Source organism: Eretmochelys imbricata, chromosome 5 (assembly GCF_965152235.1).
Source record: "Eretmochelys imbricata isolate rEreImb1 chromosome 5, rEreImb1.hap1, whole genome shotgun sequence".
Lineage (NCBI taxonomy): Eukaryota > Metazoa > Chordata > Testudines > Cheloniidae > Eretmochelys > Eretmochelys imbricata.
Window position 1 is genome coordinate 95,396,297 of NC_135576.1, and position 21,812 is coordinate 95,418,108.

General features: G+C 44.1%; 1 protein-coding gene across 1 annotated transcript in view; it reads left to right on the forward strand.

Moving 5' to 3' along the window:
• Window positions 1-8,535: 8,535 nt before the first annotated feature.
• The window catches only part of PRUNE2 (prune homolog 2 with BCH domain), a 205,820-nt gene continuing 192,543 nt past the window's right edge, over window positions 8,536-21,812 (forward strand). The window contains exon 1 of the mRNA XM_077818026.1: window positions 8,536-8,561. Coding sequence (XP_077674152.1) covers window positions 8,536-8,561 — 26 coding nt within the window. The remainder of the gene's footprint in view (window positions 8,562-21,812) is intronic.

Below are 21,812 nucleotides of genomic sequence, written 5' to 3' on the forward strand. Positions count from 1 at the left end.
TGGTATATAGCAGGAATTGACTCAATTTACACCTGTGAAGTTGATAGTGTTGGCAACTTTCTAGTCGCATAAAACCAACCTCCTTTGCCCTGTCCCAGCCCCACCCCTCCTCTGAGGTCCCACCCCTGCGTGCCCCTTCTCCAAGACCCCTCCACCGCACACTCTATCCCCTCTCCTTCTGTTGCTTGCTCTCCCCACCCTCACTCACTCACTCATTTTCATCAGGCTGGGGCAGAAGGTTGGGGTGCTAGATGGTGTGAGGGCTCCAACTGGGGGTGCAGGCTCTGGGGAGGGGCCAGAAATGAGTTCAGGATGAGGGAGGGGGCTCTAGGCTGGAGGGTAGCAATGAGGGGTTCAGAGTATGGGAGGGGCTCCAGGCTGAGGCAGAGGTGTGGGGTGCGGGTTCTGGGGTGGGTCTAGAAATGAGTTCAGGGTATGGGAGGGGGCTTTGGGCTGGGGCAAGGGTGCAGACTCTGGGGTTGGGGATGTGGGGTGTAGGAGGGTGCTCTGGGCTAGGACCAAGGGGTTCAGAGGGTGGGAGGGGGTCAGGGGTGCAGGCTCCAGGTGGTGCTTACCTCAGGCAGCTCCCAGAAGCAGCAAATATCCCCCATCCAGCTCCTATGTAGAGGCATGGCCAGGCAGCTCTGTGCCCTGCCCCCGCCAGAGGTACTACCTCTGCAGCTCCCCTTGGCTGTGGTTCCCAGCCAATGGGAGCTGCAGAGCTTGTGCTTGGGATGGGTGCAGTGTGTAGGAGCTGGAGGGGGAACATGCCACTGCCTTAGCCCCACTGTACCACCCACTGGAGTTTTAATGACTCAGTCAGTGGTGTTGACCGAAGCCGACAGGGTCCCTTTTCAACTGGGCGTTCCAGTCAAAAACTGGATACCTGGTAACCCTAGCAAGTTGAACTAGTGTAAAACCAGTGTGAATGAGAGGAAATCTTTGATCAGTTTCTTGTAACCAGAAGGGCAAGTAAATTTGTCTCTTCTTCCAGCTAATATTCCCACTGGTAGTAGAACTCTTGAGCATGGCTTCTAAAAGGGAGAGATAAGAACAAAAACTTCTTCCGCTGGAATTGATATTCTAACTACATTAAAAAACCTTAAATTTTGATAATAAATTAGGTTTTCTTTGTATAATTGTGAAGAGCAAATTATTCTGAATCAGCAAAATACACTCATTTTCTCTTCATTTTCATTCTCAGAAAGAAGGGAAACAAGCTCAGGCATATCCAGACTTAATGTGTAAAAGAATAAAAATCTTCTGAGGTTTAAAAAGCACACGTGTTTGCAGTTGCAGCGTTGGGAAGATAGCAAAAAGGTAACAGTCCCAAAGCTATGTGACCTTGATAGAAATCTCACTAACCAAGAACTCCTGACTTGGGACACTGTTTTATTTCGTTTGGTTGAGTTGAAAGAGCTTCTACAGCTCTGTGACAGCCTTCTTAGTGAAATTAAAAGGAATATATGCCTGTTTTGCAAATTGCTCTGTTATATACAGAGATATGGGGGATAACATCAGGGAGAAGTGTCCCTCTAGCATCACCACTGGGTTAGGGGAAGTAAGAGCCTCCTTGTTTGACAGACAATTGACAGTAATGGATAGGATTCATAGATTTCAAGGCCAAAAGGGACTATTAAGATCATCTAGACTGATTACCCGCATACCAGGCCATAGCATAGGGCCCATCAGTTGGGGGAACACTTCCTAGGGCAAGTAGAGAGGAATGGCTGAGGCATAACAACACAGAGCTCCCCCCAGCAACCCCTCAACTTCTTTGAAAGGTAGGGAACACAAAACTTAAAACACTCGTTTAAGTGATTTGCTGGATCAGGGGGAGAGTGCTCAGCACCTTGCAGGATGAAGCCCATAGGGGGAAGCATTTAACAGTAGGAATTAACTCTGAAATTGAAAATGCTTTAAATTTTAAATAAAGTGCTTATCTGGGTCTGCTACTAATGGCAGACACTGCTGAATAGTGACATCATTTGTGTGACTCCAGAGGTAGTGAAGAGAGATGGAAGGGATTCAAAATCAGATTCCATTCTTATGCTATAATATCAGTAGACTAAACATTGTTAAGGTCCAAAAACATAGAGTGATGCATAATACTGCACTGACATTGTAAAAGCGTATGAGACATTTGAATAATATATTTACACCAAATATTAAACCACCACCCTGCACTCATGTCACTGCCCAGAAACAGAATGGCATGCTGTTTTGTATAGTGACTTAAAAAGCAAAGTAGACATTAGTAAACATCACATTTTGTTTAAATATTAAATTTTAAAGTGCACCATTCATTTAATGAGCCAATTAACAAACCATTTGTTTCTGTGCAAATGTAAGGATAACAAGGAATTCAGCAACCAGGATGTCAGCAGCAAGGAAGAGAAAGGCTAACATTACAAAACAAAAAACAGAGCCTCTCAAAAAAAAGCAAGCTTCTAATTAAATCTGAATATCATTTTATGGAACAGAAACCAGAGATGGTTCAGTATGATTTAAAACCTCCATTTCCGAAATGGCTCTGAGCATTTAAATGCTCAAAGTAATTAAGGGTGCAACCTCTCTGTGGCACAAGTGTTGTGACTTAGATGCTTGTCTTTTGCAAAAAGACGAGAATTACGATGGGGGTAGAAATCTAGTATGTTATAGAGATTTAGCTTTCCTAAATAAAGTGACTATCCAAAAGGAGACTTGTTACATATACAGTTGTGTAAAGATGTTCTGGACTGTAGTTTCTGAAAATGTGTTAGGCCACTCTGTATAACTTTGTAATATAAAGGTTGTCATCAGTATACACTTCCCTGTTCAATCTGCAAAGATCCGGAAGTTCACTTCTGGAGATATTCAACACAATCGAAAGGCAGCACATTTAAAACTAATACATATTTTATTTACACAACATAATTAACCTGGAAACCCACTGCCTCCAGATGTTATTGAGAAGATAACAGGTTTTAAAAAAAGAATTAGATATTTACATGAAGAACATCATCCAGGTACATCAGCAGTGGAACAAGAGAGTGGACATAAACCCTCATGGTTCAAGGCATATCTCAGCTGCTAAGTGACATGGGTTAGCCATAGAGCTGGTTAGGAAATGGGAAGAGCAGCCCATTAGAGCTGGTGGGGGCTTGGAACCAGGGTGGACCAGCAGCCCCCACCCACCCCTTATAACGCTGTTTGGCAGCCACCTGCTTTGTCCACTGCTTGCAGGAAGAGCAGCCCGTTGGAGCTAGCTGGTGGGAGCTTGGAACCAAGGTAGGCCGGCAGCCCCCCATCAGCTCCCCTAAGTTCCCTGTGTGGCAGCCGCCCAGCAGGCTATCAATTGCCAGGCAGTTCAGCTGTCCCTCCCCCTACTGTGTGTGCTGCTCCTGCCCTCTGCTTGGGGCTGCTCCTGGGAGCCTCCTGCTTGCTGTGCAGGGGTTGGTGCTGATGTCAGGGTGTCCCCCTCCCCCCGCTCCTTCACCCCATCTCCACAGAGCAGGGATGGAAGGAGCTTGCTGGCAGCAGCTGCTGTTTCAACTTGCTGTTCTACTTAAAAAGGCAATGTATGTAGAGTGGGGTCAGCATATTTAAAAGGGGCAAAGCAAAGCACTTCTCTCTCTCTCTCTCTCACACACACGTACGTGTCTCTCAGGGGTGAAGGTGAGGGGGTATGGGCTGGCACAGCGTACCGGTAAACGGTAGCCACCAGTACTGGCCTGTGCAGCTGACTTTAAAGCGCTGCTGTGGCAGTGCTTTAAGAACTCTGCTTAGAGCCCTGCCACAGCAGCGCTCTAACCTCGCTGCCCCTTTTGCACCCTGATCGGCGGCCCAGCCGGGTCCCTAACAGGACGGCTGCCAATGGGGGGGGGGGGGGGGCGGCGCACCAAAAGGGGTAGCGACAACCTGGCAGGGCCGCCGATGGGGGGCGCAAAAGAGGGGGCAAAAGAAGTAGCTGCCCCAGGGCTGCCACTGGAGCCCCGGGCAGCGCGGGCCAGGGAGCATAGATGGACAGGCTAGGGGACGCTGAGCCCCCAGCCCTGCCCCTGCTGCCTGAGGCCACGCCCAGAGAGGCCCCATACCAGTAAGAGCTGCATTTCACTTTCACCCCTGGTGCGTGTCTGTCTCTCTCTGCCATGCTGTGTCCCCTCCCTCCATTTCTGCTGCCTTGTAGAGTGGGAGGCTAAATTAACACCATGTTAATCCTTGAGGGCTCAGCCAAGTGCTAGGTCACCATTTAGCAGTTAGGCATTCCCTGGGAAATATCACACCTTCTGACTCCACCACCTCAACCAAGTGTCATAATCATCATTGCTGTGTACAGTATTAAATGGTTAGTTTAAAACTTATACTGTGTATTTTTTATTCAAACACACACAGTGTCTTATCTGGCAAAAAAAATATTCCCTGGAACCTAACCCTCCCCTCCCCTCCCCCCTGCATTTACATTAAATCTTATGGGGAAATTGGATTCACTTAAAGTAGCATTTTTCAGGAACATAACTACAATGCTAAGCGATGAGTTACTGTACATGCAGCTTTGAAGTTGGCTTTTCACAATTTTGTTGTTTAATTTTACTAGCCAAACAAAGCAACAACCTGAAAGCTCATAGAAAGTGAAGACATTGGGGTATGAAGGTGGCCAGTGAAAAATTAAAAATTCAAATACATTACCTCACTCACCTCTTCTGATAAGGACTGAGGCAGCAGGCCCTTTAAAAAGAATGATCAAAGCTGTTAAATCCCCATGGTTGCCACAAGCAGAGTGCAATGAAATTATTTGTAGATCTTCAGCTCCTACACTGCACACAAGTACACTACGAAACTGATGAGAAATAGTGGTGTAGCAGTTAGAGCAAGAGACTGGGGGTCAGAACGCCTTGGTTTTATTCCTGATTCATCCATTGACTCATTGTGGCTACATCTACACTTCGAGCTGGGGGTGGGGTATGATGCTCCTGCTCATGTACGCATACTCACACCAATTCTGACGGAGCTAGTACAAGAAGAAGTCGAAGTAGAAGTGTAGCCATGATAGCACCAGCCGAGGCATGGCTTAGCTGTATTGAGTACAAACCTGCCTGAAACGTGCTTGGCCTGGCCAAGCAGTACCTCCACTGCCTGTCCTACAGTGGCTACACTTCCACTTGCACTAGCTTGAATATGTGTGCACAAGCAAGGGAAATCACACCCCTAAGTTTGCAGTGCAGCTGTAATCTTTGAGCAAGTCATTTCACGGTGTATCAAATTTAACCATGTGTAAAATGTATAGAATATTTGTCTGTCTCGTATGGTCTTGTGAGGCTTAAGGAATTAATATTTCTACCTCAATTTGAGATCTTCAGATAAAAGGTGTTATAGAAATGTTTTCTTCTTAGATAATATATCTGAAAGGAAATGGGTGGAAAAAAAAAACCCACGTTAGCTGAGTGGTGCCATACACAGATAAGAGGTACAATATATTTTATATGGGAGGTATTACCACTACATTGGAAAGGGAAAACATTAGCTGAGTGGTTTGACAATTTCTAGTACTAAATCCTCTCTTTTTTTAAAAATATATTATATAGATATAAAAATAAAAAAAAGAGGAGAATTTTAAAAGTAAACATTATGCAGAGTATTGCTAATTTAGGCTCTGATCCTGCAAGCATATTCTTCACTTTAATCAAATGGATAGTCGTTACACATGTGACTAAATGTAGGCATGTGCTTATATGCTTGCAGGATCAGAGCCTTAATGAGGATTTAAGAGGCATTATCGGTAATCATGCTATAAATCAAGCTAAATGTAAGAAACTAAGGTGCAAGTCTCCAAAGTGAGTCCAGGAGCACCAGACGACTGATTTTAACAGTCATAGTTTCTGTATCTTAAATGTATAATGTCTGCGGTGCAAGGACAGTGGAAGCAAATTGCCACCCACTAACAGCAGAAGCAAGTTACTATATGAACAGAAGTAAAACAGAGTTTTGATTGGCAGGTAAATTAGAAAATTCTGACCTTTGACAAACAACATCACCCCTTTATTTGAATTAAGTTTTTGTGTGTAGAATACTTGCAAACAGCATTTTGCTAGAGAATAAAAAGTTAGTTAGCTATAATGCTCTGTGGACAGCTTAACGCTCTAGGCAAATTTTCTGTTTAATTGGCTATCCAAGGCAGAAAATGAGCAGTGACAGGGAGATCCCTGAAATGTCCTCCATCCCCACTGTGGACACATCCATGTGAAGGAGAGATAGAGGAGAAGAAAATACAGTCTAACCACAGAAGTGGATAGATTAATTGCCAAGTAAATTCCTTCTGGGTTTCTTGAAGAGATTGCTAAGAAAAAACAAAAACAAAAAACAAAACAGCAACCCAATAATGCATTTTTGTGTTGTACTATATACATTTGCAACAAATAATGCTAATCATGTACCATTGCTAAAGGGGGAAAAAGTTTTGCTGAGCCCCTCATACAGCTGTAGCATTTCAGACAGCTCTAATTTCTACTTTTCCCTAGCGGTTAGTCTCACTTTCAGTTAACAATGGTTCAAATGACACAAAAATGCATTCCCACAAGGATTTATTAACTATGAGAAAAATCAGAAAGAAGGAGGAGGAATCTGTTGAAGCTAGCCTTCCTGAATATTGGGATCTAGGGACCCACCTTGCACCCATACAGAATGCGTTGCAGAGCACAGAATCACAGTATGTTTGTGACAACACAATCCAGTCTCTGTTCTTCCATTATTATTCTCTATTTTCAGGGAAAAGTATCTTTTGTAAAATGTATCAAAATTGGTTTGGACGTTGAGTTAACCAAAACAGGAGACGGACACCTTTTAGTGGCTTCTGTGATGGTTTTAGCCGTCTTTTAGCAAAATAAAAAAAGCCTGGTCTTAACTAAACTCAGAGAGGTCACAAATGCAAACATGTTGGAGAGAGGAGTCTTTAAATTTAACTATTTCTTACATCAACTAGGCCTGCTTCACCACTGAAATCAGTAGAATATTCTAGTGCCAAAATGGAGTAAGGCAGAGGTGAATCAAACCAGCTGAGTGTAGCTGAGAGACAGGGTTCCAGAGGTCTGCATGGACATATGGGGATTACTTACAAAAAAGTCTGGATTTAAAAGACTAAAGAGGTAGCGGAAGTTTAGAGATACCTAAACAGCATCAGCTAAAATAGAAGTTTGATACAGCACAAATATACAAAGATGGAGCATTATTAGGACCTAGATCCGTAAGAGTTTGTTGTGAATATTGGGATAGCATGAGAAAGGGTATGGTGTGCCATACCCTGTTTCTGACATTAATCTGGTTATTTCTGTGTTCACAGCATATCACAGAGAAATTAGAGGGGGAAAAAAACCAACAACAAATTCTGTTGTTGGAAGGTTGCAATGTAGCATGACTTTATTTCTTAATATTCAGAACAATAGACACAGAACCCAAAAAACAGAGGAAACAGTCTGGTCCCTCAAACAGCAAAGCACAACCAACCCGACCTTGCTTTAAGCAGTCTCTTTCCAAATGGGACTCTGCACCCACGCTTTGCTACAGAGTCCCCTGGCCACAGGTGCTGGAACTAGGGATGCTGGAGGTCCTGCTGCACCCCCTGGCTTGAAGTGATTTCCATCATATACAGGGTTTACAGTTTGATTCAATGGTTCTCAGCACCCTCTATAAAAATTGTTCCAGCACCACTGCCCCTAGCTTGCCAGCAGGACCAGGAAACAGCCTCAGTCTTAAAGAGAGAGCTTGCAATCCCAAAACAATCCTCAGGTACTATATATATATATATATATAAAATAAAATAAATAAAAAAAATTTGTGGTTCCTATAAAACAAACCCACAGTACAGGACTCTAAAGATGTCTGAGTTGCAGAACTTCTGCGAAGGAATGACCGACTGGACAACTGTAGCCTATGCATCCAGAGCCTCCACAGACACATACATTTAAAGCTTCCTGCTACCCCTGAAAAAAGGGAAGGATGTGGGAGCAGCTGCTGTTGCTATGTAAGATACAGGTGTGGCTACAGAAATCAAAGTTCATCCTTTGTTTTGGAAGGTGGGGCTTTGGTTTGCAGGGGCAGAATGCTGCAGCAGGTAGTGGCTTATAGCAGGAACTTGTTGATCTATTACATAATGTTTAAAAAGTTGATTTGTTAAACACAAGCTTTTCTTGCTCTAATAAGAAACAATGCAGTTCATGGGCACTAACACAAACACTTCTAAGTAGTTCTTAAATCACCGAACCTGTCTTTGTTATAAATACTAGAAGTTGTACAAAACTGTATCAGGGAAATACAAATGATCCAGATTTATTTAAGAGTTGATTTATTCCTGCTGCTTCCTGGTTCTACTGTAAGATGGCACAAAAGAGCTTTTGTTAAACTAAAGCCTCTGCTGAGAGCCTATTTTGACTGCTCTAGAGCTAGGTCTACACTTGGAGGTAGGGGTGCAAATCCCAGCTCATGCAGACATACTCAGGCGAGCTGTCACAAGTGAGTGCGCTAAAGAGAGTAGTGTACCTGTGGTAACATGGACAGTGGCGCATGTCGACACGAGCGAGCCGTCTCAGGTACATACACACAGGGCCCAGGTGGGTTTGTACTCAGGATGGCTAGGCCATGCCACTGTTCGCTGCTGCCCCTGCTACACTACTATTTTTAGTGTACTAGCTTGATGAGAGCTAGTGCTAATGTGTCTGCATAAGCTGGCAATCACACCCATAGCTCTAAAGTGTAGATGTAGCCTCAGAACTGCTTACTGTGTTGATGTTCTTCCATCTTCTAACAACAACAACGGCCCTCAAAAATACTTCCTAATATTTTGGAGGCTGTCTCTACTGAGGAGTTACAATATAAAGGATAACAAGTTCAACATATCTTTAAGGAAAATGTACTGGTTTCTAATCAAGAGGCTTAATTCTAAGCCCAAATTTTGCTGTTGGGCATCACACACAGCTCCCATTGACTTCTGCCCCATTGCTTCAGCTTTTATCCATGCAAAACTACCAGTGACCCAATAAATACAAAAGTAGAGAATTGCCCCTTTAACACAAAAGATTCAGATGGAGTCCAGTCTCCCCCTTTAAAGAAAGCAGTGTCTTCAGCTGAAGGATGATGGCATTTCCAGTGCTGCATGGGGAAGCTCCTACAACAGCTGCCTGCACTGTATTTGTACTGTGTGTAAGTAAATCTGAGTAAATATTGTAATTAGGAACATAATAGCACATTTTGATTGCCTTTAATAAGTAATACCAACATGAATCTTTTCTTAGTAGTGACACTAATGATCATTAATAGCCAAGACTGTTAGCTTTACACCATGAATTCTTGGCTGAAGAGCCTTATAAGTGCAAAATACACTGCTATTGAAGCAGAAAATAAATGGAAAAAAAATATCAGCAACACTCATTATCCTGCAATAATCTCCAGAAATCTATATCATAAATGAAAAAACCTGTTGTCTCTTTTGGTCTTTAAACAACAATAATATGAAGAAACCACATGGGCACAGTAGGCTTTCACATAACCATGTTTACTTTCTATATGCAGACATGCAAGGCCTAGTAATATACTATAGCTCTGGCTAGTTTCTAAAACAAGGAACAATGAGTGCCACTAGACAGCACATCTTTTAAAAGAGATACCACCAAATCTCTCCCTAGTACAGTGGCATGTGCCTGTAATCCCAACTACTTGGGAGGCTGAGGCTGGTGGATCGCTCAGGGGTTCTGGGTTGGGGTGTGCTATGCTGATCAGGTGTCCGGTATCACTGACAGCCTAGTCAGCGGGGTGGCTGAAGGACTGGCTAGAACACCCCAACAGACATGTTGCGATTGGTGCTCTCTCTGTGAGGGCTGATGGACTGATTGATCAAGGCGACTACCCAACTCTTACAGCTGGCATACACCTCCCCTTTTAAAGTAAGGGAACAAAAGTATTACAAATGCTTTTTCATTAAATTATATAACATACTCCAAATTAAGTCTGAGAGGTAAGTTATGACTTCTCTCTGGATAAGATCTTGTAGGCATCACAGCAGTATCTGGATCAGAGTCTGTACTTTTTGGGGTAGCTGGATCAGGAACATCTTCCTGTTCTGTAGTGTTATGGTCACTTGTGTTACCCGCACCCACTTTTACTAGGACTCAAGCCATAACCCAGCTGATTTAGGCACCCCCACCCTTTCCCAGTTCTCCGGCAAGGGAAGGTGCCCTTCGCTCAGAGCCCTAGTTCCTACAGCTCAGGGCCACCCTTACCCAGTTCCTAGGTCTCAGGGCATACTCTTCTGTGGTTTTGCAGGATCTGTTACCAGTGAAAGAGCCTGACACAGTAACATCCTTAGCCTCTATTTATTAACAGTTACCAAAACAGAATACACATGCTAAGCATACAATGCTCACCACTCCCAACAAGGTAGATGAACTTTTCCTGCTGGCCAGTCAGGATCAGGTCATCCAGGGACTCCAGCTTCTGCATGGTGTAATTGGCAGGGTGTTGAAGTCAATCAGCTCTGATATTGGGGCTGTGTCCTTTTTCCAAAGAACTTCCTTTTGGATCCCAGGTTAGATAGTGAAACTTGAGTCCTGCTTAGCTGTACCTTAACCAATTGTTTTAATAAAGTTGTAAATCATTTTACTACCAGACAGTACTTTTCACAGAATCACAGAATATCAGGGTTGGAAGGGACCCCTGAAGGTCATCTAGTCCAACCCCCTGCTCGAAGCAGGACCAATTCCCAGTTAAATCATCCCAGCTAGGGCTTTGTCAAGCCTGACCTTAAAAACCTCTAAGGAAGGAGATTCTACCACCTCCCTAGGTAACGCATTCCAGTGTTTCACCACCCTCTTAGTGAAAAACTTTTTCCTAATCTCCAATCTAAACCTCCCCCACTGCAACTTGAGACCACTACTCCTCGTTCTGTCATCTGCTACCATTGAGAACAGTCTAGAGCCATCCTCTTTGGAACCCCCTTTCAGGTAGTTGAAAGCAGCTATCACTTGCAAGGAATCACTTGATAAGTGATTCCTTGCAAGACAGACAGACTGCTATCAACTAAAGTTCTCTTTAAACATCTTAAGATCCATTTCTTTATCTGGTGATAATGGGTACTATTAGAACAGGATCTCCTTAACAGACCGACATTACATTATTTTAATGTAATTTAGAAGGAATGTGAGGATGTGACTTTCTGTTTCTTGGCTCATGGCTGCTGCTCTCCTAATATGGCTGCAGAATAAAGGCCTCAAATACTTTATCATTAATTATACAAATTAAGTCAGAGGTAGATTAATGACTTTTCTCTGGATAATGTCTTGTAGGTTTCATAGTAGTATCTGGATCTGCATCTGTATTTTCAGGGGTAGCCGTATCAGGAACGTCTTCCTGTTTGTAGTGTTAGGGTCACTTGCAGTAGAAACAGGGACATGAGGCTCACTGGTACTGTCACATATCCTGTCTGTGGTGGTATTGTAGGCTTGTTAGTTTCAAAAAGCATCTCTGGTGTAGAACATGCTGAGGAACTTGCACTCAAAATCTGGTTTTATGTCTTCTCCATGACATTTGGTGCCACTCTATGATGTAATTACTCCAGGATTTCATGAACTGTCTCACTACTTTCTTACAGATCAAAGTGTATGCATACCTTTCGTAGGTTAATATTTCAGCTTGAGGAGACATATCCGCATTAGCTCTTATTGAGCTATCATGCTCAAGATGAGTGTAGCTGCTGTGATGCAAGTGGTAGGAGGGGGTAGCCACCTTAAGTACATAGCCATCCAAAAATACTAGGTACGTACTTGGCCTGCTAGCGCCTCATCTTGCTTACGCCACAGTGGCTACACTCTATATTTAGACTAATAGCTCAGTAAAAGCTAATGCAGTATGTCTCTTCAAGCTGGAATTTATACCTCCAGCTCTACATGTAGACATATGCAAAGACATTTTCTACCAGGTGAAAACTGCACAGCTATGTGTGACCATTTTAATCACACTGTTTCGTAATGTCCCTCTGTAGACTAGACATTACCAAGTCCAGGCAACACCTTAAATTACATCCTAGAAACATCACATCACTTGTGTCCAATTTGTAACACCATACACTGCATTCATAGAGGACAACAGAAAGTTTGCAATCTTGTGTTATAAGATGCCTTTATCCAGAGCCAGAGATCAAATTGCTTATTTGAATGTCTGGATAAATCTTTCCACTATTCCATTTGCAGCAGGCTTATAGCTAGCGGATGTCTGACAAAATTTCTCTTGACAAACACTTGAAGATCTTCCAATGTCAACTGAGTTCTATTGTCACAATCTGTTCAGGAACTCTATTCCTTGAAAACAAGTCTTAATACTTTCAACACTATGCTGAATTAGCTGAATTCATGCAGAATGAGCATCTATTCTATTGCAATCAAAACCCATGACCCATAAGTGATCCAGTGTAGTCTATGTGGATTCACTGCCACAGGCTGATGGGCCATTCCCATGGATACAAAGGAGCATGTTTAGGTATGTGTTGCATTTGCTGACAACCTTGACATTGTTTTGCTATTTTCTCTATTTGTGCATCAATCCCTGGCCACCACACAAAACACCTGGCAACTACTTTCATTATTACAATCCCCAAGTGGTCTTCAAATAATTTTTGGAGTGTGTGTGACCTAAGCTTTGTAGGAATAACTACTCTAGTGTCACATATTGGGCAACTTTGTTATACACTTAAATTGTTCTTTCTGAGCAAAGAAAGCTGGACACAGTTGTTTGTGTACAGAAGTCCATCTATTCATTATAATATCATACACATTAAAAATGATCCAGTGTTGACTAGTTTCACTTTGTATCATGGCATTTGTCACTGAAAAGGGTGCAATTTGTGCCAGATAGAACATCTACTATCCCTGGTTCCACTTCAGTGTTCTTACCTGCCACTTCTAAGGGCAAGTGTGATAAGCAATCTGCATTTACCTGTTGGTTGCTATATTTGAACTCTATAGCTAGGTCTTTACCACAATTAAAAGCCTGTGGCTAGCCCAGGCCACCTGACTTGGGCCCACAGGGCTCAAGTTGTGGGACTGTTTCATTGCAGCATAGACTTCCATGCTTGGGCTGGGATCTTCTCATGGTCCTTGAGCCCAGGTTCTAGCCTGAGCCTGGAAGCCTACCTTGCAATTCAACAGCCCTGCAGTCTAAGCCCCCATGAGCCTGAGTCAGCTGGCAGGGGCCAGCCATGGGTTTTTAACTGCAGTGTAGACATACTCATGGGCACGCGCACTCAGGGTACCACCCATCTCTGTAACTGTAACTTCACTGCAGCCATTAGTAGTAATCCTCTCTTTAGCGTTTAAAAAAAAAAAAAAGTGAAACTCAGGGTTGCTCATTGGTAACCCCACTAAGTAATTTCCCAGACAGATATTGATTAAACTTTTTAATGCCCCAGACAAAACTCTGAGCTTTTATCAATTTCAGCATAGTTATGTTTTTCCAGAAACAAGAAATCTAGAAGCAAAGACAATACAATAGGCCTTTCAGTAGGATATTCCATCACGTGGGAAATTACTACCCCTATTCCAGAAAGGGGAAGCATCATATGATAACTTCATAGGAAAGTCTGGGGTGTAAAAGAACTCTTTTACATGTTATAAGCTGCCTTTGCTTCCTACACTAGGTGGATCAACTCCATTTCTGACAATCTTTGTGGTTGGGGTGCCTTAAGGATAGTTTCAGTTCTGTACTATGATTTATGCCAGTCATCTTTGTCAATGGTATGACTGCAATGTGAAAATTCAAAGACTCATTTACATCTTTTCCTTGTTTACTCTAAAGACCATGCTCAGACAGGCAGTCTCACAAGTACCTTTGGGAGGTTCCCACTGTGCTCTTTATCACTAGATCCCATGACCAATATATCATCTAAGTAACACAATGCTAGGAATACCGTTATACTTGAGTCATAGCTCACCGGCAAAGAGCAGGTGTGGATGCTATTCCAAACACACCTATTATATTTAAAAAGGACTGTGTGTGTGTTAATAGTGAGGTACTCCTTGTCGCTCTCTTCAATCTCCATTTATAGGTAGGTTTAAGCAAGGTCAATAGAGAAAAGCCTAACACCAGCTAATGAAGCAAATACATTTTCCATTCCAGGAGAATGATACTGATCCATATACAGTAGTTGGGTTAATAGTAACCTTGAAATCACCATAGGTACAGGCAGCCCCATTCTTTTTGAATTACTTGTACTAGAAGCATGATCCTTTCACCTTGAGTATAATTCCAGAGTGCTGGAACATGAGCAGCCACCTCAAGTGCCCTCCTGTGGCCAGAGGTCACTCTGCAGTACCCTGCCTCTGTCCCTACCCTCTCCCCCCGGCCCTTTAAGAATTCACTCAGTTCAAAGTTAGTTCAAACAATCCCCCCAAGGAGGCTCATTTACTGAATCCTCCAGTGCACACTGGCCCCTCAGACACAAACCCTAGTTTAGTCTCTCTCTCTCTCCCACCACATAGTCCAAAATAACACAGTGTCTTTCAAAAGAGAAAACACAAACTCACAATCTTCATCTAGTTTCTTCTAGGCAAAGCCCCACCTTTCTGAGCAACTGTCTGTTTCCTAGCCCTTTTTGTCTGGAGTTTGTCCTTCTCCACAGGCCTTTCCAGATAAGTTTACGTAGTTTCTCCCCTACTTGGGTAGGCTCTCTCACAGACCTCCCTGCCTCGAGCTTTCCTCACTAGCTCCTGAGCTTCTCCCCTGCTGACTCACGGTCCTGCAGGAGTCTTTTTATTCCCTGCAGAGCTTACAGACGTAGCTGAAGTTTCCTGGGTTTCCCCCCTTCACTACAACTTCTTGCTCCTTTTGCATTGGAATCATCTGGTTCCTGTCAGGTGGGGCTCATCTTGTAATCAGGACTGGCTTTGCCCCAGGCTCTCCGGGCCATTCGGGTGAGCCACGGTGTTACAAAAAGAAAAGGAGTACTTGTGGCACCTTAGAGACTAACCAATTTATTTGAGCATGAAATAAAAGCTCATGCTCAAATAAATTGGTTAGTCTCTAAGGTGCCACAAGTACTCCTTTTCTTTTTGCGAATACAGACTAACACGGCTGTTACTCTGAAACCTGTCATGTTACAAAAACACTCACATGTTCTCTTTTGTCTTAAGTAAGAGTGTAAGGTCTATAAGGCAGGTGTAACCTTTGGGTGGGCAAGAGTTCATTTCACTGCCTTTCTCCAGTGCCTAACCCCTATCCCCTCCCCCCCCCCAAAAAAAAAAAAAAAAACTCCCATAGAAGAGCAGCAGAAGACACAGAATTTAGTCTTTAAGGACTTTCAGCAAGGATTCCACAGGGTCAACCCCCCACTCATTCAAGTCCTAAAAAGAACAAAAGGAATGAAAAGTGCCAACTTTATAAATCTTATGATAAAGAAACATAACAATAATACTTAATTTTTACAACATAACATGGCTATTTTATAATCTACATACATTATCTTCACAATTATACATGAGCATAAATAAAGAAAACAAATTAAATCTAAACAGGTCAGTCCCCACAGAAACACAATGAGAAGAAACTCAGAGCTCCCAAAAGCTTTAGGTTGAGTTCACCTGAGTTAGAGTCTTTGATCACCAAATCTATACAGTCTGCTGAGTCAAAAGCAACATCCTCCCTCCACTTGTTTGTAGGGATCTTCAGCTGGAATCCATGCAGACTCTTCCTCTGCTGAAATCACTGTTAGCAAGTCAATTAACTGATTAATCAAGCTCAGTTAAATAAATAGATTAAAAAAAAAATCCTGTTACAAGAAAATACAAAACTGAGAATAGCAAAATATAAACAACTCTTTCCCCCATTTTCACTGTCAAGGCTGAATCCCCACTCTGTCACTCCAAGTGCAGAAAGTGGGGGCCCACAAGGATTCTAAAAATTAATACTTGCCACTCCAGGCTTGTATTAAATTCTCAAGGATACAGTTTTACTCTGATCTTGGCTTGGTAAATGCTGCTACCACCGAAATGAAAAAACAAAACAAAACAAAAAACCCTTTGAACCCAGGAAGGAAAGCCTTGGGAATTCGTCCCTGTGGGGTACCCTCAAACCCTTTCAGCTCCCTCCTGGGAAGACCTGAGAAAGAAAACAAAGGAAACTAGCTGTGGCCATGAGTTAATTAAACAACATATTGCACAAACCTCTTAGGACACCAAAAATCCAATCCTGTTCTTAAAAAAGGTAAATTTTATTAAAAACAAAAAGAAAGAAAATACATCTGGAACTTAGGCTTTTAATAGATTTTAATAGAGCAATTCCAAAAACAAAGCACCCAAAATAGCTTTCTTGGGGGTTCATCTTAAAGGCTACAAGCGAATAAAAGAATCTGGGGTTTGCACAGAGGAAATCCACAAGCCTTAAAAAATAAACAGAAATAAACCTGATCGACTCTAGCTAAACATTCTGATCTACTTACACCTTTAGGTTGTTAAAAGTAGTTCTAGATACGATCTGATGATTTTCATATCCGGTTCAAACTTTACACCACATTCCTGCTGCCCTGTCTCTTCAGCCAGAGAGCAACAGACAAAGGGAAAGTTTCTTTCCTATTTTTTAAAAGTTCTATCCTTCCCATTGGCTCTTTTGATCAGGTGCCCATTCCTTTTCTTTTACCTGTGGGCTTGTTAACTCTTTACAGGAGGAGCGGGCAAACTTTTTGGCCTGAGGGCCACATCAGATTTCAGAAATTGTATGGAGGGCCGGTTAGGGGAGGTGCTGCCTCCCCAAACAGCCAGGCGTGGCCCGGCCCCCACCCCCTATCCAACCCCCTCTGCTTCTCGCCCCCTGACAGCCTCCCTGGGACTCCTGCCCCATCCAACCCCTCCTGTTCCCTGACAGCCCCCCCGGGACCCCTGCCCCATCCACCCCCCTGCTCTCTGTCCCCTGACTGCCCCCAGATCCGTGCCCCTAACTTCCCCCTGCCACCCCATCCAACCCCAATCTCCTTCCTGACTGCCCCCCCCAAGGATACCTGCCCCATCCAACCACCCCTTCTCCCTGACCACCCGCGGATCCCCCGCCCCTAACTGTGCTCCACCGCCCTATCCAACCCCTCCTCTCATTCCTTCCTGCCCCTGGGGGACCCCTGCCCCATCCATCTCCCCTGCTCCCTGACTTCCCCCAACCCCTGACTGCCCCCCACCACCCCATCCAACCCCTCCTCTCCTTCCTGACTTCCACCCCCATACCCCTGCCTCATCCAACCACCCCTTCTCCCTGACTGCCCCCGGAACCCCTTCTCCCATTCAAGCCCCCTGTTCCCTGCCCTCTGACTACCTCAACCCCAATCCACACTCCTGGCCCCTGCCCTCCCCTGCCCTCTATCCAACCCTGTGATAGATTTCTGTTACCAATCTGCCTGAGGCATCAGGGATCAGGCTGAAGCCGCAGGATCATTTGGGGAGGAAATGACAAAACACACCAAGTGTCTGAATTTTAAACCTTTATTGATAAAATAATAAAATAACAGTGGAGAGTGATGGGAGCTCCCCACATCACTTAAAGGAAGGAAGAAAGCGTTAGTGCCCCAACCTCTAACCCACTTTCGTACTCACACATGCTCTACCCAAGGCTGGCCAAGCCTGGGTGTAACGTAAGCAGAAGAGGGGGAAGGGTGGACTGGAGTTCTGTCCTGGGCTTACGGTTGTCCGGGATACGCTGTGATCTCCAAATTACTCCAGCTCTCAGGAGTGTTTTAAGTCCTGGGTTCCTTTGGGGGTGTTCCATTCCGCGACCTCTGTTCCTGGTGCTCTTTGTGCCAGTCCAAACCAGCTTTCTGTGGTCTTCTTCGCTTTCCCAAAACACAACGGCTCCAGGGATATGAAGATCTGCTCCTCCCCTCGTCGTCTCACCTGTGTTTTCCATCTCTGCAGCCCTGGTTTTCTCATGGCTGGCTGTGGCTGAGTGAGAGATAAACTTCTCATCTAGCACCTTGACCTTGGACTGGGGCCGGCATCTTATCATTGGACTGAGCTTGCTAGCTGCAGTGTTGAGTTAACCTATTCTCTGCTCTCTTTCTCCTTCCCCCTTTGGCCTCTTGCAGCCTGCAAAAGAATCTTCCACTCCCCACTCACACCTTTGACCCTCCGCAAAATGCTTTGCGATACTTGTAACAGCATTAGCAACATGCAGTGCTGATCTGCCTTCCTCAGGGGAATCCCTGAGGTTGTGACAAACCTGCTCCCTGCCCCCTTACCACGCTGCCTGGAGCACTGGTGGCTGGCAGCGTGGCTGCACCAGAACAGGCAGCCGTGCTGCCCAGCTGGAGCCAGCCACGCACCGCGCAGCACAGAGCACTGGGTCAGGCTGGGCTCTGCAGCTGCACTGCCCCAGGAGCTCACAGCCCCGCCACCCAGAGCATTGTGCTGGCGGTGCAGTGAGCTGAGGTGCAGAGGAGGGGGGACAACAGGAGAGGGGCCGCGGGCTAGCCTTGTGGGCCAGGAACTCAGGGGCCAGGCAGAACGGTCCTGCGGGCCGGATGTGGCCTGCGGGCCGTAGTTTGCCCACCTCTGCTTTACAGGCAAAGCAAGCAGAGAACAGCTACCAAGAGGGATTTTACAGCTAACTGGCTGGCTGGGTGTCCATAAAAGGGAGCTCCCCCGCTGCATTTATCACAATCACATTTAAAGAGAAGTTGGTGAATCATATTAGCTGAGACAATTTAATTAAGACAGTTTTGCTAAAATCAAACATTTGAAGTATACAATTAAAATAAAATAAAATAAAATAATTTTCCCTTCTAATTTCCTCTTTCTATAATTAACACTGTCAGGGCTTCCCTGTTGGAGGGTTAACAATATCACTAACCTGCTGCATAATGCTTCAGAGGTCTGGAAAACAGTCTCCTTTCTGTCCTGGGTTCAGCTTCTCCCAACCTGCACATTGCCCTTTGTGAAGCAGCTGCCCTGACTACTTGATCTCATGGAATCTGAGTCCAGTTAGAGGGAACCTATTGGAGCATACTGAAAACTACCACACCTAATTCCAGAAACTTCTGGATGTGGACTGCTAATTGTGCATTAGCCTAGCTACTCACTCCTACCTACCCCCCAATAGATCGCTTCAAGAGATATCTCCCTATGGGTTAAACAGGCACTGTACTGTCCCATGTGTTTGTGGAGCAACCATTACTATGTGGTCTCAGTCCTGACTGGATCTCGAAATGCTATCACAATACAAATTAAAACTCATACTCAAATGTTTATTTGTGTTGACATATGCTTACAATGGAATTGCCCAGCCAGTGGATTTCCACATGAATGTTACCACCTTTCCAGCACCCCTGGAAATTAGTAAGGATAAGAGTTAGGCCCCAGATACAAAGCTCAAATCTGAATCTAAACTTTCTCAAGGTTTGAGTAATTAAGAAATGGGGTTCCTGTTTGTGCTCATCTCTAATAAGGAATCAAAACAAATCCCAAATATTTTCTTATGTAGGAAATAAGGTGGAGCTAGATTATGGAAACAATGGAAAGTAACAAAGACCTACATGAAGTGTTCACAATGTCCTGTACCATGTAGTACATCTGGGAATATAATTCTAAATATACTTTATGTACTTTTGACTGGAAAATTACAGTGGTGATGCAAGGAGCTTTTTAAAAGATCATAATGTCTAGGCATTCCATTTCTACATAATAACCAGGGCTATAATTCTCTAGGACACAGACAGTAAATATTATTGCAGTCATTGTAAATCCTTGCATTGTTTTAGCACAGCTAAAGTTTAAAACAGGACCTTTTCCCAAGACCTATGAGAAAAGAGGGCATGCCCTTCTGACTTGCTTCACTTGGAAGCAAGTCATCATGTATATTTGCATATTCAGAAGCACAAAAGCATATAAAAATGTACCCATTGATCTTAGTTTCTCTCTCTGCTTGATTACAGGATATTTTGTGAACAAATCTGCTGCTATACTTTGAATGGAAACTCAGCACTACAAAGGAGACTTTTATAATAATTTAAATAAATCAATGAATGAGATTCAGGGGTAAACTCTCATTTTGATTCATGCACATAATTCCCATTGATGTCAATGGGAATTATGCATACATATCAAGGGGAGACTATCTCCCTTAGGATGGGCCTCTGAAAGGATTACTAATTTACTTTGTTTAGGTACATCAGAAAGATGAATGAATAACTAGAAATAATAAGAGCCTGGTTCTCCTCTCATTTACTTCACTATAAATCAGGAGTGATTCCGTAGTCACCAATGGTGTTATATTAGTGTACATGGGAGGAGAATCAGGCCTAGGATCTCCATCAAATACTATATACATGCAAACTTCAGTACACTCTTTACAATTAACAATGAATAATGAATAGAATTATTTGCATAAATGCATCATTTAAAATGCAGTTTCAAGAGATTTACATATTTAGAGTATATTTTTACAAATATTTTCCTTCAGTTCTCTGTCTTGTCAATGCTCTATCCTGGTGGCAATCTACAGCTATTCACTAACAAACCAGTGCTCACACACCTATACTTTAGAATAAAGCAACATAGAGTGTATCAGCGGCATCTGTGGTCTTCCAGTAGGGGGACATGAAGCATGTTTTTGCCAGTACCTTTTGAGAGACCACTAAGCGTATGTCTACACTACGAAATTAGGTAGAATTTATAGAAGTCGATTTTTTAGGAAGCGATTTTATATAGTCAATTGTGTGTGTCCCCACCAAGGGCATTAAGTCGGCAGAGTGCATCCACAGTATCGAGGCTAGTGTCGACTTTCGGAGCATTGCACTGTGGGTAGCTATCCCACAGTTCCCGCAGTCTTCGCCACCCATTGGAATTCTGGGTTGAGCTTCCAATGCCTGATGGGGCAAAACCATTGTTGCGGGTGGTTTGGGGTACATGTCGTCAGTTGCCCCTCTCTCCGTGAGAGCAATGGCAGACAATCGTTTCACACCTTTTTTCCACACAGGCGCCATACCACGGCAAGTGTGGAGCCCGCTCAGCTGGTGTTGTGTCCTGGGTGCTGCTGGCAGCAGATGGTGCAGTAGGGCTACAAACCATCGTCATCGAACGACCGCTCCTGCTGCCACTCTGCTCTCCTGGTCTGGAAGCAGATGGTGCAGTAGGGCTACAAACCATCATCATCAAATGACTGCTTCCACTGCCACTCTGCTCTCCTGCAGATGCCATACCACGGCAAGCATAGAGACCACTCAGATCACCACGGCAGTTATGAGCACTGTAAACACCTCCTGCATTATCCTGCAGTATATGCAGCACCAGAACCTGCAAAAGCAGACGAGGAGGCAATGGCAGGGCAGTGATGAGAGTGATGAGGAAATGGACAGACTTCTCTCAAAGTACGGGCCCTGGCAATTTGGACATCATGGTGGTAATGGGGTAGGTTCATGCCATTGAACACTGATTCTGGGCCAGGGAAACAAGCACAGTCTGGTGGGATCGCATAGTGTTGCAGGTCTGGGATGATTCCCAGTGGCTGCGAAGCTTTCGCACACATAAGGGCACTTTTATGGAACTTTGTGATTTGCTTTCCCCTGCCCTGAAGTGCAGGAATACCAAGATGAGAGCAGCCCTCATAGTTCACAAATGAGTGGCAATAGCCCTGTGGAAGCTTGCAAAGCCAGACAGCTACCGGTCAGTCGGGAATCAATTTGGAGTGGGCAAATCTACTGTGGGAGCTGCTGTGATCCACGTAGCCAACGCAATCGCTGAGCTGCTGCTATCAAGGGTAGTGACTCTGGGAAATGCGCAGGTCATAGTGGATGGCTTTGCTGCAATGGGATTCCCTAACTGTGG